Raw genomic sequence first — 15,305 nt, forward strand, 5'->3', positions numbered from 1 at the left:
ATTTTAAATATTTTTATTCACACATCTTAATAGATTTTTATAATTACTATTATGTTATATGAAATCTGGAAATTATAAAAATGAACTGTATAGCTTTCAAACAGCTTTTAACTTCGGTTTATAAATAGTAACAACTGAAATGGATCAAGAAAGTTGATTAAAAATTGTTACTGTAAAGTTAGTGTTTAAATAATTTAAGTTTCATTTTAAATTATTAAAAATAATCTGTTTAAAAAACCCAAAATGAACAAATATTTGGAGTCAAAGTACATTTTAAGAAATTACATTTTAAAAAGTTGAATTCACACTATGTAATACTTTACTTTAAGCATATGGGTTTAAAGTGTAACTTACTAAATGCCCATAATATGACCTACTTAAAATGTCTATCTGTAAGCCCTTATAAAGAGCAACCAGACTACTGTAAAGTGTTAAAACTTATAATGTACATTCAAGAGTTAAAATAAGTAGAAGAAACAAAAAAAAGCTTCAACTGCAATCAATTCAGAAGAGATAACAAAAGAAATCCGTTAACGTAAAACAAGTCCATGCAGAACTTTACTTTTAACCAGAATGCCGTAAAATGACTGCTGCAAATGGTCCGTAAAATTGTTCAGCTTCCATCATCTCTAATCTCGCCCTAAAACAGAGATTGTCTTTTCGGTATTTGAAATTAAGGTACTCTGTCAAAACAGATAAGGCTGAGAAACCAAGGGAAGTGGAATTGAACAAAGACAGACAATGAAAGAAATTCTCTGTCGTACAAAATACAAAGACTTAAAGAGATTTAAAAAGTATTTGAATGTGTAATTCTAATAATGCTCCCGATGGTCTGCTAAAGGTTTACTCAAGATGTGGTTTTGGTCCTCGCACACCCATTTCTGACCATCTTGTATGAAGCCTGCCTTGGGTCAGTTGAAATCTTTGTTGCCAATGTGACAGAAACTGCTGGCCGCTTATTTATTGACTTTATAGTCTACAGTGCCTGAATGAAATTTATATTCTCAGACGTGGTGTGAAATTCTGCGGGGTCCTTCTATAGGTAATTGGGGTGGAACAATTTCACTGCTAAAATGCCAGAAGGTTCAGGGTTCAAGTCTGGAGAGAGATGATTACAGAGACTCTGGTAATTGATGACCATTGAACGAAAGGTTCAGCGGTTTCATAGAGTTTATATCCAACAATGTACAATACAGCAAGAGGCCTAAAGTAAAGGACAGCCGCATGTTAAACATGTAGCCAATAACCCATCATAATTATTTTGCAGACCTGATGACCTGACAACTGGTCAAGTGGTGTCTTTGTCGTATGAGTTTAACCCATGAGTTTATACAATGCAAATCGGCCAATGAGTGTAGAGATTAAAGCTCAGCCTTTAGATACACGAAGGCTAATTCACAACGATCCAGACGCTTTCCGATACCAACATACTCCAACGTCCTAAATTCCCATTAAAATTTATCAAACAAACGTGTTGGTGTTTGCTGGATCCATGTAAATACAGTCTCATAGAGAGGACGCATTTTTGAAGTGAGTTAGCATTTAGCAATTCTGGTTAAATGCCTAAAATAATCTCTGTGATAAACAAGACGTTAAACTAAAACACGGTCAGTTTGTTTATGCGATCTTTCAAAAGTCTTTTCGAAGAATTCGGGGGACACTTGCGGTGCTAATTTCTGGGTTGGCCTTCAAAATACGTAATCTATGAGGTACTCTTTTAGTCTTTAGATACAGCAATGTATGTAGACCTGTCCAGAGTGATTTGCTACTTCGTAGCAATTCAATCAACGTCAATGCAACTCAAATTCTCCATCACATCATTTTGTTCAATTTTCTTTATCAAGAAACGGTAGAGGCAAACAACAGTAGACGCAGACACAAGTCGGTGGTTTTGCTAAGTGCCTGTTAAGACACTTGCTATGAAAATTTTTGTCTTCTACTTTGAAGAAATGTAAGGCAAAGATCACGCTTTACATGTTTAGGAGTACACTAGCTTTATTCCTGACAAGCGACATTCATTGGTAATGACCCACCTGTGCTAGTCACTCTTTTATGCTAAACTCTCGGTTCCGCCTCATTTCAGGCCCTCGCGGGTAAAACCGAACGGTACTGAGAAAATAAAAAATGTATAAAAGAGACCTGTCCCATAAATCTATTAGCATGCTAGCGCACGTTCGCAAAACCCTGCTGTACACACTCACAAACACAAGCCGGAGGATTATAAATCACTCGATTTGCCATTAAAGATTCATGCGGTCCATAACACATAACTCCTGTGAATATGTATGTGTATCTTTATATACATATCTATGCTTTTGCATACTTAATGTGATTTCGCACACTAACCAAGTTGTGCTTGTGCACCAGGTGGAGTGTTTTTCTTTCAGCAGGGGTTTAAGAAAATAGGACCTCTTATGTTCAGAAACATAAACTGGTCCAGTCCAAGAACTTGGATTGGGAATCTATTTACTCAAAATAAGAAGAACTTTAGCTGGGCTGAACTTTTAGGTTACCAAGATTTTTAACCATTAGGTTACCGTAAGGCAACATAATCAGTGACAATCCAATAAAACAATACATACTTCAACTACATTGGTTCCTCATATATGACTACTGATACTTCATTCCATCCATGATCTTCTCTCATATGACTACTGATACTTCATTCCATCCATGATCTTCTCTCAGAGTACAAAATGACAAATCAAGATGCTTTACAACCCGTCCATGTGCTTCTCCATAGCCACCAGACACTGTTTGATTGTGTATCTGCTTCATGGAGCAGCGGATATTGGCTTTGTTTGCCTAAGGCTCTGTCGTTTTTCATTCGTGTCCCTCTATTTTTTTCGGTGGGTATCGGAGTTCAATGTAATGTGAACAATTAGGGGCTCCGGGTAGGTTCATAAACAACCTTACAGAAGATAGATAAGGATAGAGAGATGGTGCGTATTGCTTGTTATAGCTCACATTGTGTAATCTATACTCTTTGTCTTTTAAACATTTAGTTTGAAGGCACAACCTAAACATCACAAGAGTCGACTGTAGAACTGTAGATCAAAGTCAGATGGATTCACAAGCTAAAAAATAAAGGTCGCTTTTTGGTTACAAAAGAAAGTTACGGAAATAAAGCTTACAACCTTGAGAGTTCAAACTCGTCATCATTCCCTCTTGAACTAAAAATGTATTTCTTTGGTTGCTTCGAGGTAATTTGAAGCAGAATAATTGCAATTTTCTTCCTCAAATTTATTTAGTAATGATGCACCAATGCAGTATAATGCGACCGGAGATACTTAAATGACTTTCAGTATTCCAAATATAGTATTCCTAAATTGATATGATTTAAAAAAGCTCCGTTAAGGATTTCCCAGTTTGGAGAAGCACATGTTTTGTGAAAACAAAAGGTAGCACCGTTTTGTCCTGTGCACCGCTGAGAATTCAATACTGGGTCAATTTTCAAATCATGGAATAGCTCAGAAGTACAGAGGGAGAGTGAATAGAACCGACAATACAGTGTGTCAGCCCTGTAATAATGTAAAATTCACAGATTAGTCCGGATCATGGCCATGTGGAAGACAATAGAAACCCCAAAAGATTAAAAGTCTAAATCCCGACTTCTGTCCCTTGAAGGTGGAAACAAGAAAAGGTTTTGCAGTTGTATAAAAATTACCATGTGAATAAGAGTCCGTGGCGTCTTTTCACTGCAGTTAAGAAAGATTAAATAAAAATTTGTTTGAGAAACAAAATATTGTGTCACACCTGCAATATTTGTTTAAATATACTGGCAATTGTATTGAATTGTCTGGGTTTATTTACATGCGTGTATTCAAAATATATTATGTTATGAATGTATAAAAATATAAAATTATATTTTTATGACAATAAAATGTCATAAAATGTAGGGCTGTCAAACGATTAATTGTGTATATATTTAAGAAAATTATGAAAATGTATAAACATTTATATATAATTTACATTTAGTCATTTAGCAGACGCTTTTATCCAAAGCGACTTACAAAGAGTCCAGGGAGCAATAAGCGACATGTCATAAAAGAGCAATAGTAGATTAGGTACTAATACAAAGTTATCATTTAAATAATTGGTAAATATTAATAAATACATGTTAAATATTCCCTAAATATGTGTCTATAAATACAAAATCAATATGTACAGTACACAGACATAAATTATGTAAACACAGACTTTTATTCTGTGGGTGATTAAAAGTGATGAACCGTTTGACAGCCCTAATTTAATAAGCCTATATTTTTTCTGCACATATTTGTAGATCACCATTATTAATAGCACCCCAAGCCTTTCTCTAACATTTTGGACCCTGGTTGAGGAAATCTGCTATGTAAAAAAATGGATTTGAAACAACACTCGGATAAGTAAAAAAGTTCTCCTTCGAGGACCGGCTCAAATTCGTACATTTAAAACTATCGACTATATTTCACTCCCTGTTTACCTCTCTTTCTCAAGCATACATATACTTTTGTCTCGAATTCGATCTCTAAGGCGCGTGAGGGAATTTACAGCTGACCTGAATTTTAACCAACGTTCAATTTGCCACGAAAATATGACTGTACAATATTCGCACTAAAACGTCTTGCGAACGAGAGGATTTATGCACTTCCTAAGCAGACTGTAAAAATATAGGCAAGGACAGAAATGCCACAAATCACAGTAAATGTGAAATAAGTACAGTTAGCCATCGTGGGCTTTTAAAACACCAGTGATCTTCAGACTTTAATTGATTCAGTTCTGACTCGAATAAGACTCAAGGGTGCAGTGGAGAGCTTGGGAATGTCTGCCACCTGCTGTACGGGACAAAGTCAGATTTGGGGAGAGGCTGTTGGCGAGCGGCGGCAGTTTGGTACTCACAAGTGGTGGGCTTGTTGCAATTATGCCCGTGCCGGAAGTACTGTGGGTTCTCGATTACCGGGATACGAGTCATGCCAATCACAACGGCGTCCGGCCCGGCGTCCAGGGTGCATGGGGTTATGATACCGTGGTTGACATGGTGAAGAGGGCTGGCGGAATCTTCTTCTCCACTGATCACAGCCACCGGTCCTGCAGAGAAGAAAAGATGGTCAAAAAGGGGGAAGCACGTAAGATGCTTTGCTACACAATGACATGTTTTGTTTTAACAGAAAACAAATGCAGCATAACAAGTCTGAGAGCCAAATACAAATACGATAGATTTCACAGAATAAATGTCTCGGATCTCCACTGCCCTTGAAGCACTTTTCTGTCGTTTTGGGCACGAAAGTCGCCTTGGCCTGACTCAACCCAGAAGTCTCAGCTGTGGTGGCCCCAGGCCATCATAAACACTGACATCTTACGTTTCCCCAAAGCTCTACGATTGGTTCATGTAGTCATATCAACGCTCAAATACTGTACACCCATGTCCAGATCCGGGCCTGCGATGATGTAATAAATAAATGACTCACTCCAAGCGTCGGATTGTTGAAACCACAGGTCCGGAAATACAATATAATGTGGGAGAATGGGGCTACTTGTCACAGTTTTAACTTTATTTCTGAAGAAATTAGTTCATGAATGTATGCATTAAAGTCTTGGCTGCTGTCGAAAAGCTATTGAACTGTTAAAAGTTTCAAAGCAACCAGGAAAAAACGTGCACAAATGTTGTGACAACTAGCCCCGGTCTCTCTATACAGGATCCTAAGAATGAATAAAAGCAACGCAGGGCTGCTAAAGCTGTCATTCAAAGACTTTGAATGTGACAATCAGTTTGACCTTAACAGTCTCTTAGGAAAATTTATGAGGCCATTAAAGTTCATGAGGTCAGACATCTTGACACAAGGCCAAAAAGTGAATCAGAAGCTGACATTAGAGTGAAAGAGGTCAAATGACAGGAAAAAGGTTGAAAATAAGCACAACTACTTGAGTGTGAGCAAAAAGCACGAGAGCTTTAAAAATTGATATATGCCTCTTCCTCACAGAGAATAAAACATTTATCTGCATCTCTTTTGACAGGTGTCACGGGAGGGGGCTTGATAAAATAAAGATGCGAAGAACATAAACTGTATAAATAAGATGTACACATTAAAGATAAACAAATTATACAAGTCAAACCTAATATAGGGCCATACTGTGAGTTACAGAATCAAATTCAGACAGGAATATCTTATATATTTAATCTATCGAGGTTTCAGTGGCAACAACACAAACATACGTTATGTGTCCCAAACTTAACTTCCAGTAGACCTCCGCAAAAAACCTTAAGCTGTTGAGTAGTTTCAATGTAATTTAATACAATTAATGCACAGTAAAATATTCAAGTTAATATCAATATAATTTAAAAACAAAAGGAATTGTTATATGATAACCAAACACACAAGACCATAAGATAATTTCGGGCCAGTCTCTAAACAGTCTATAAAGACCAGATGTTGATGACTTATCGTCTAGGGAAATTCAGAATTGCTTCGCTTAACCTCCAAATAAAAGATCTTGAATATCACAAGCATAAAAACAAGCAGAATCCAAATGAAATGTGCGGGCATAGTCGTTTCCATGCCTAAAAATAGAGGATATTTTGATACAATAACCGCGGCCTGCTGTGACACATTTAAGCCAAAATCTTGGGAAAAGGTCTTAATTAGCTTAAGCCGTTAAGACAGGAGACGATGCTCAGCTAGCTGTCAAATGACCCCTTCAGGTAACTGGGTTGTTAAAATGCTTTTCTTTTACTTAATTGGAAAGCCAGGGTCAATCTAAAAGCCCGAAAGGACAATTAAATGTTTTTGTAACTACGTAAAGTTATACTAACACGAATGAAACAGTCAGATACTCACCAAATCAAATTTAAGAAGCAAATCTCTGTTATTAACAATGAAGGATAACAAGTAACATACATATATACCATTTGGTTTCATACATTCTCCCCCTGCTCAATATCAAAAGTTATTTTGATTAGCTCGGTTATGGTTCTGGCGTTATTGTATATTAAGCTTACTGTAAAAGCAACATTCCTGCTTAAAATTCCTTTTTAATATCTTCAGGTTATTGTTAGAGATACGCAAGGTCAGACGCTGCTGTAAATACGCTTGAAAAATGAATACATAAACCATATCAAATGGAACTTTCAGAATCCTATTATACACGGTGGCACGGTGAATTGGAGATCGCATTCGCTCACACTTGCCTGTTGGCATTTCCAGTTAGGAACTCTATCAATAAAGTGCAGGAAACAATTCGTTAAAGCGACGGAACAGAAAATGGGAAGTAGGCCATCTCTGAAAACTCAAAGGCGTTGCATTTCTGCAGGACTTCCTGAGTTTTTATCTCTTCTGTGGTGGGTTTTATCCAGAAGTTGTCATTTATTACAAAGGACCTCCCTTCTCTGCCGGAGAAAATAACAAACACAAGAATCCGCCGCGAGTCTGTCGTTTACTTATCACCCAATTCTCAAAAAATATGTTTTCGCAGGTGATAAAGAAAGACAGAATGAATAATATATAAAATAAATGAATGTAGGACTTTCAAGCTGCTCCAAATGTACTTTGATTTCCCCACTGGGACTACATGTTACATAAAGCACTTAAAATAAAAACTAAAGCACATTTCAATGATAAATGATGCCTTCCACTTCCCAAACAACAAAAGATTCAAGGTCAATAGTATTTATTGCCAACAAGTAAGCATTAGTTAATCCGTTTTTCTGCTTTCCATCCACAACGATGCAAATGAGATCTCTTTAATACGTCAGTTGTCCTATAGACAGAAAGGAGAGCAAACAAAGACTATTGCATAGTTTTCCTGATATTCGTATCTTTTTACCTAAAGGACTATAATTATAATTCCGAAATCTTAAAATGAACTCAAACTTTTATTCCGTAAAAATAGCACAGATTTCCATTAAGTCACTTGAGCTGTAAATAAGAAACCTTAAAGTTGTCCTCTGGTTTGGCCAAGCTCAAGCAAAACACCACTGAGACGATCAAGTACATGTGTGTAAAAACTTTCAGACGTGTAAAAGGATTCTCTAGGCTTCCCTCCCTAGTTAAACACAGATGATATGGGGTTCTTATCATACAGTGTTCAGCTTACAGGAAGCTCTGGTTGTTAATTAACACTAAAAAATTTGCATATGTATTTGTACATCTGTGAATAAAAGTGCATATTGCTTATTAAAATCATTTTTCTATTTATATTCCTACTCTGAGTGTCAAATATGATACACAGATACACAGTATCAGCAAACAAATCAGGGTTGGCGGAAAATTACAGCGCACGCGTTTACAGACACGCATAATAAACTATACCTCCTCCTTTTTTAATTCATCCTATTCTTTTTTACACTTACTGTACTCACACACGCACGCACCTTCTTAGCAAAGGTGACAGGTACGATTGATCCTGTTTATAAAGGCATCTGAACCCTGCTGCTCGAGTGCCATTTGCCTTGAGTTCATATCTCTGGCTTTGATGTTGAAAGTGCACCCTGCACTTTTCGTATCTCAGGTAGCTATAAAAGATAAAACAGGCTCCATCCGGGCCCACTTCTCTCTTATGGCAATTGTGTTCTGATTGCAATGCAAAGCAGCCGTGGAAGACCAGCACGAATAAATTACTCACATTACTTCTGATCTCACCAACGTGAATTGAAGTACCTCCTTGACATCAAACCACCTCGGCTCGGAACGAGAGAGAATGAGAGTTAGCGACATGGGGATAAAAAAGAGAATGATTCACGCGTTTCTTAGTGATTGGAAGAGGTAAGGCTGAAAAATCAGGTATATGGAAACGCTAAAGTCACTTCCTGTGGCCCTAATCGTACAATCTGCTTGGCTTGTTGCCCTGAAAACCTTTGTAATTGCCTGAAGTCTCTTGTTTTTTCTTTTCTTGATTTGCGAATCGCCCGGATATGTCTACAATGCCCCTCGGTGTCAGCCGCAATGACAAAACTCTTTTGATGGGTAAACAGAGTATATGAATAGAGAATGGGCTCCCCGGTGCTCTGATTGCCTGCAAGGCACACGGCTACGATGCAGTTATCACCCTGACACTTTTCTCTTCGAAGACCCCCCTTCAATTATGTCGGGAAGAAAACCTTCACGATAAACTTTGAAAGTGAGGCGTTTCAAAAAGCTGTACGGACGCCCGATGCCTCCAATATGAAAGGATTCTTAATCATTTTAATTTTGGAGGATGGCAGCTAATAGATCTCATTTCCTGGATATTCCACTTCAATGAGGATGGCTCGGAGCAGCGACAATCTCGGAGCGGAGAGATCGCAAGTGGGTGAGCGAATTATTCACGTCGCATCTCCTTAAGTAATAAACAGCTCATGTGCATAGACAGACAGAGAGAAAGAGTATTATAGATACAGATTGACAGACGGACAGACGGAAAGATACGATAGACAGAGAGAGACAGAGCAAGCGAGCGAAATAGATACAGACAGATAGACAGAGTTCAGTCAGAAAAGCTACAGGCCATGCCATGCATATCCTCGTTGGACTAGGACGCATCAATCCTGCACCTCTGCGTTTGGGACTAACTATGACAAAAAGGCATGAACACATAGGCCGTCAGTCATCTTTATTCCTTTAACAAAGTAGGCCGTAGGAAATTTGTCAGCCTGGCACAACAAACAACGCACGCTTTGTTTATAGCTGTATAAAAGCCTGCGGAGCTCGAGGGGAAGGGCAGTACAGCCGATCCACCTGATTGGACCGATGAAGAGCCAAAGGTGGCACGTTGATCTCCCAAGGCATTAATCAATCACACACACACACACACTTGTCCATTGGTCCAATACGTGTGTATAAGAGTGTGAGAGAGAAGGGACGATTGAATTACATGATATAGGTCTGTCTTGAACTATAGCAGGTACAATGTAAACATTAGGTCATCCTTACGTGAAATCAAGAGTAACTATTGGATTTTCCAGAAAAATGTATGCTGAGCTTGAATCGCTTTTGATAAAAGTGCATAAATGTAATGGAAATGACACCCGCACGCGCGTTCATGAAACCATGGAACGTTTCGAACCTGTGAATCACACCAACGTGTCAATGTTCACATTCACAAACACTTGCAATGCTGAAATGTTCCAGACTCAGCAAATCCAATCGGCAGAACAAAGCTTGGTTAGAATGTACGGTTAAAAAATGTGATGAAGCTCAGTTTGAGTCTAGCAGAACTAAAAGTATTTCAATTGAGAGCAATTGATCAGGCATAGCAGGTACAAATTGGCCCAAACAGAGGTTTGCTGTGCATGAAGCTTTATACATTTTGTATTTTCTCAGTGAACACTTTACTATATTATGAAATGTATTCATTATTATTAGCAAATGCATTAGCTAAGATAAACAAACGATGAAAAAATATATTTATAGCATTTAATCATCTTTATAAATTCTAGTTAATGCAAGTACAATTGTTCGTTCATGTTAGTTCACTGTATGTTTACTATTGTTAACAAATAAAACTTTAGATTTAAAGAATGTATAAGTAAATGTTGAAATTAACTAGAATTATTAAATGCTGTTGAAGTAATGTTCATGTCCAGAATGAAGCATTCCACACCCCTGGGGTATAACTAATGCAAACAATGCATCCTTATTGTTATATTTCTATATTGTTATAAATAAAAACTTAGATAAAGGTAAGAAGTAAACTAAGGTAAACTAAAGTAAAGAGTAAATTAAATAAAATTAAATAAACATTCAAGTGTAAAATTCATGGTTCAGGTAATGTGTTTATAAATACAAATTAATATGCATATCAACTGCAATATTATTTCAACACAAACTTTTATTCTGGATGCGATTAATGTAGATTAATCGTTGACAGTTAAAATTTTTCTGAAAAAATGAGATTGATTTTTCAAATATTTGAGCAACAGAAGAATTGTTTTGTTTTTCATTTGCTCTCTTTCAGAAATGAAAAGAATTTTATTGAGACCTTATTTTATTATCTTTCCTATATTTACGGAGAGACTTTAAACTGACCAAGATTTATATACAGTATATTAACCAATAAAAAATAGCTGGAAACATGTCGAATTTCCTCCTGGAGGACTAGAGGTCATGGTCACAAGTAACCTTGTTGTGACCCCGTGTCACCTTGAGCGTTTCGCCACTGTTTGTTGACCAGTTTACACTGTGAATGACGAAACGAACCAGGACCTGCCAATATTCCTCCAACCCTCCGAATGATCATCCGTATAAAGCTATTTTCTTAAGTGCAGCGCGATCTGTGACTGTAAATCAGAGTGCTGTGAACGGATGGTGACGCTTAGGTGCACCTGAACCCTCCATGCGGTATTTCAGGCATACAAACCCCCTCCGGCGCATCTTACGAGAGGGGTGGAGAAACCGAAGGGAGGGAGCGGGAGGGCGCAGAACACATATATCAACTGGAATGGTGACAGCCACACACATTCATCGCACAAGGAAAACATTTGGCTGATTGTGCTCACCGCAGTAAGGTTTCACGTGGCTGGCAGGTGTTTGATTCCTGCAGAATGCTAATGACCCTGATCCCCTAGGCATAGTGAGAGAGATGGAGAGAGATATGAAAGAGCGACATGCTGGGCCTTGAAAGAGAGATCGGGAAGAGACTTTTTAACCATGGGGGGACAGCTCTGCGTTTAGGGGGGACAGCTCTGCGTTTAGGGGGGTAATTACACTTTAGGATAGAGGGGCTAACTGTCACAATATGTATTCCCGCAATTCGTCAGAAGGGAAAATTCACCTCAAAATTGTATCAGGATTTACTCAGCCTCATATCATTCCAAACCTGTATGACTTTATTTCTTCTGCACAACACAAAATAAGATATTTTGAAGAATGTTGATAACGAAACCAAATTGGCCCATAAGTACATAAACCTGCAGTGCAATATATCAGCATAAACCCAGAGACATAGTCACATGGGTAAACAAGCAAGCTTGTGGAAACAACAGAGAGCATGCTGGGATATAGACACGTAGAGAGATAGTCAAGCAGGAAGTGAGACCACGAGGGAGTGGGACAGAGAGACAGACAGAACGCAGATAAACTATCAGACGGAGAAGAGCTGAGAGTCAGCAGGGACCACAGGGGCCGGCCCTCTCATTTGTTATCCACCCAGGCAGACGAAACCCTTCGTGTGGTTTTGTTGAATAGGGTCCATTTCTGATGTATCTCTAGTGCACATGTACATGTGATGCCGACAATAGGTAGGGTAGATTTGAATGGTAAAAAGGACCACCATTCAGTTAGACTGAACATAAAAATGTCCATACAAATGCTGCGGACACAGTATAGTTGTGTGGTATTATGCTATTTCCAAGAGATCATTTTCCTGCTCTCACCTTTCCTCCCTAACTGTCTATAAACCTTCCTGTCATCTTTATTTATCCAAAGTCTACTCATTCAGCTCCTCAAAGGTCTCTCTCTCCTTCCCTCTCTCTTTCTGCGGGTGGCAGGTGCATGACCAAATGAATAAAGATTCTCTGGATGTCTCAGCATGATGCACCTAATCAGACGGCTCGGAGGCAGTATGAACACATAAATGCACCTTCTCTTGCCCTCCACATGCTCCTTCTATCAGCGATACCCCTGTCACCGCATTAGAGCTTCCTGCTTAATGCATGTATCTTCTCCACCAGAGAGGAGGATAAAGAAAGCAAGACAGAGAAAAGGATAAAGCAAGACAGAGAAAAGGAAGTTTAGTACGCCAATGTTCCTCTCAATACACAAAAAATGCATTCATGATCAATTTGAATGCGTAAATGTTCAGTTCTCGATTGTGTCTTGTGTGAAAAATGCTAAATACATATAAATGTTCAGAAAAATATCGTGCTATCCGCTTGAATGGTTGGTCATCTTTGAATGTTATTTTAGCCCAAAAAAATATATATTTGAATCTGTTTTTTTCCAAACCTTTGACTTAATCATCAGTTTGATGTTCAATATTACTGTAATTGTCATTGTATCAATTGATAACATTCAGAACGTTAGGAAATATACATTTTATCTTCAGAATCGGATTTGGCAGATATCACTCTGAATAATCGGCTATCGGTATCCGTGGAGAAATTTAGTATCGGTGCACATCACTAGTATTTTTTATTCTTTATTCAAAACCGTGTACTTTCACTTTTACTCGAGTCCATTTTAGTCCTGTGTCAGTACTTTTACTGCGCTTTTTCCTCGTATTGTGGTTGCTGCTTATACGTGACTGGCTAAGGAGAATAATAATTTCCGTCACGTGACCCCGTCCACTCCATAGAAAACTTGCATCACACAAATTTCTAGACACCTGCCGCCAATTTAGTTAAATCGAGGAGGAGGACTAAAGTGTGCGGCAGGAAGCGGTTTTGCATGCTTAAAAAAATCACTGTGGGAAAGGGCACTATAAGAAGGCTTCTCCGAGATATGGAGAAATATTGAGTTCCTGTATCACTCCGTTCGCCGAGTGTCATCCAACAGCGTTATCGTGAGGTACAATTGTCCCTCTTTCTCCAAAGTCTCTACCTCAAGTGTTCTGCCCTTATAAGTGAGTAGGAAACATATGCGATTGGAACGCATGTGGAGCAACAAACCGTGCACCACCAGTTATAATGTTGAAATTAACGTTAAATATCTTGCACAGATCAAAAGATTTGCTTAAATAAGACGTCATTAAAACATCGAAAGAAGCCGCAGGGATTACTTTTATGTTGCCTCTATCTGTATTTTGAACTTTTAACATTTTGACATGAACCTGTGGACTTGCATTTTATGAAAACCCTTGAACCACAACTCCAGGTAGAAATCTTTATTGTTCTACCTAAGAAATAATGTAACATACATCTTGGATGGCTTGAGGTTCACGGATTGATCAGCCAGCTACTCTACAGATATGACTGTTAATGCCAATCCAACGCAAGTTGCAGTATATTGGGCTCTTATTTATATATGTTTTGCATTGTGGGGCCTAGTACACATGATTGAACAGTGTTAGAATTGCATAAATGGTTTTAACTGGAAAACCGAGCTCATGATAGATAGACAGACAGACGGAACAACACATTGAATGGTTCTTTTGTTGAATCCAGTTACATGCTTTATCAGTAAGGTAAAGCTGTGTTTTGTTAAAAGTAGCTATTTTCTATATAAATCTCCAAATGTGATTATTAATAATTATTCGTAATTCATTAAATATCACTGCCTAAAAAGTAACTAGTACTCAGATTAGTTCTTGAGAAGTTACATTTTTACTTGTACTCAACTACTCTTTCAACACCAGTACTTTTACTTGTAATCGAGTACAATTTCAGCAATGTAACAGTACTTGTACTTAAGTACAAATTTCCAGTACTCTTTCCACCACTGCCCAAATATAGTCAGTCTATTTATTTTAACGATTTAAAACGTCCCAATTTTTTATGTAGTTCATTAAATTCATCATCCTGCTGTCCCGATGATTACAATCGCTACTAAATAAAGGTCGACTCAATAAAATGAAACGGTGCCCAGCCAATATGGCATGTCTGCATAGTTAATTCATAGCCGCCTTCCACAATGAGCCACAAAACTAGCTAATTTCAAGATAAGGTGGCACTGTGAACCTGCTCCCTTTGGATTGCTTTTTCTTCCCACAATGCTTTGAGTGTCGATTAAAGCAACAGGGACAGATAACTGCGATTCATTATGCATCGCTATAGATAAAGCCTGCTAATCCCGAGGAAAGCTGTGATAACATGTCCTTCCTCTTGTCAGCAATAATAGGAAACAAAACATAACCTTCACGAGGTGTGAGCGCACATATGTTCCCAACATGCCGCCGGTTGTGTCCACTGCAGCTTGTATTAGTGAACTGTAATCGCCAGACGGAACAATCAAAAGCGGACACTAAACTGTTCAGACAGGTCAAGGTTTTTCATTTCAAAGCCATCAGTGTATTGAGATTGACACGACCTCTGCCGCCGCTCTCCTCCCCCACCTTCTGGCCTCTCCCCTCTTCGTAATTGGTTTACTCGCCAGCGTGGCGGCGAGTGATGTCAGGACTCTGTCAGAGCAAGCGTTGAGGAAACATCAAACAGACAAACAAATCGCTCTCCCTCAGATGTGCCTCGGTTTACCCTCCCTAACTCTCTTTGCCTTGATGATGTCCGTTTTGGGGATCTGAAACATATATATTGCCATCATTTATGGCGGCGAGACATTCACACTACTTTAGAGGGGATAGGAACCCGGAATTACGTACCTGGATGACACAGCTAGACCAACAAATCCCTTTTTCTGTGGCATTGCTGATATACGCATTTATCCACTGACCCGCAAAATTCAAAGCCTGATAGCAGC

General features: G+C 38.4%; 1 protein-coding gene across 1 annotated transcript in view; it reads right to left on the bottom strand.

The window, feature by feature from the left end:
• ntrk3a (neurotrophic tyrosine kinase, receptor, type 3a) overlaps positions 1-15,305 on the bottom strand; it is a gene marked incomplete at its 5' end in the record, with an annotated part of 111,933 nt that overhangs the window by 27,154 nt on the left and 69,474 nt on the right. Inside the window, one exon of the mRNA XM_079450925.1 lies at positions 4,882-5,070. Within this exon, the coding sequence (XP_079307051.1) occupies positions 4,882-5,070 (189 nt within the window). The remainder of the gene's footprint in view (positions 1-4,881; positions 5,071-15,305) is intronic.

The sequence above is a fragment of the Barbatula barbatula genome, assembly GCF_947034865.1.
Source record: "Barbatula barbatula genome assembly, chromosome: 25".
Lineage (NCBI taxonomy): Eukaryota > Metazoa > Chordata > Actinopteri > Cypriniformes > Nemacheilidae > Barbatula > Barbatula barbatula.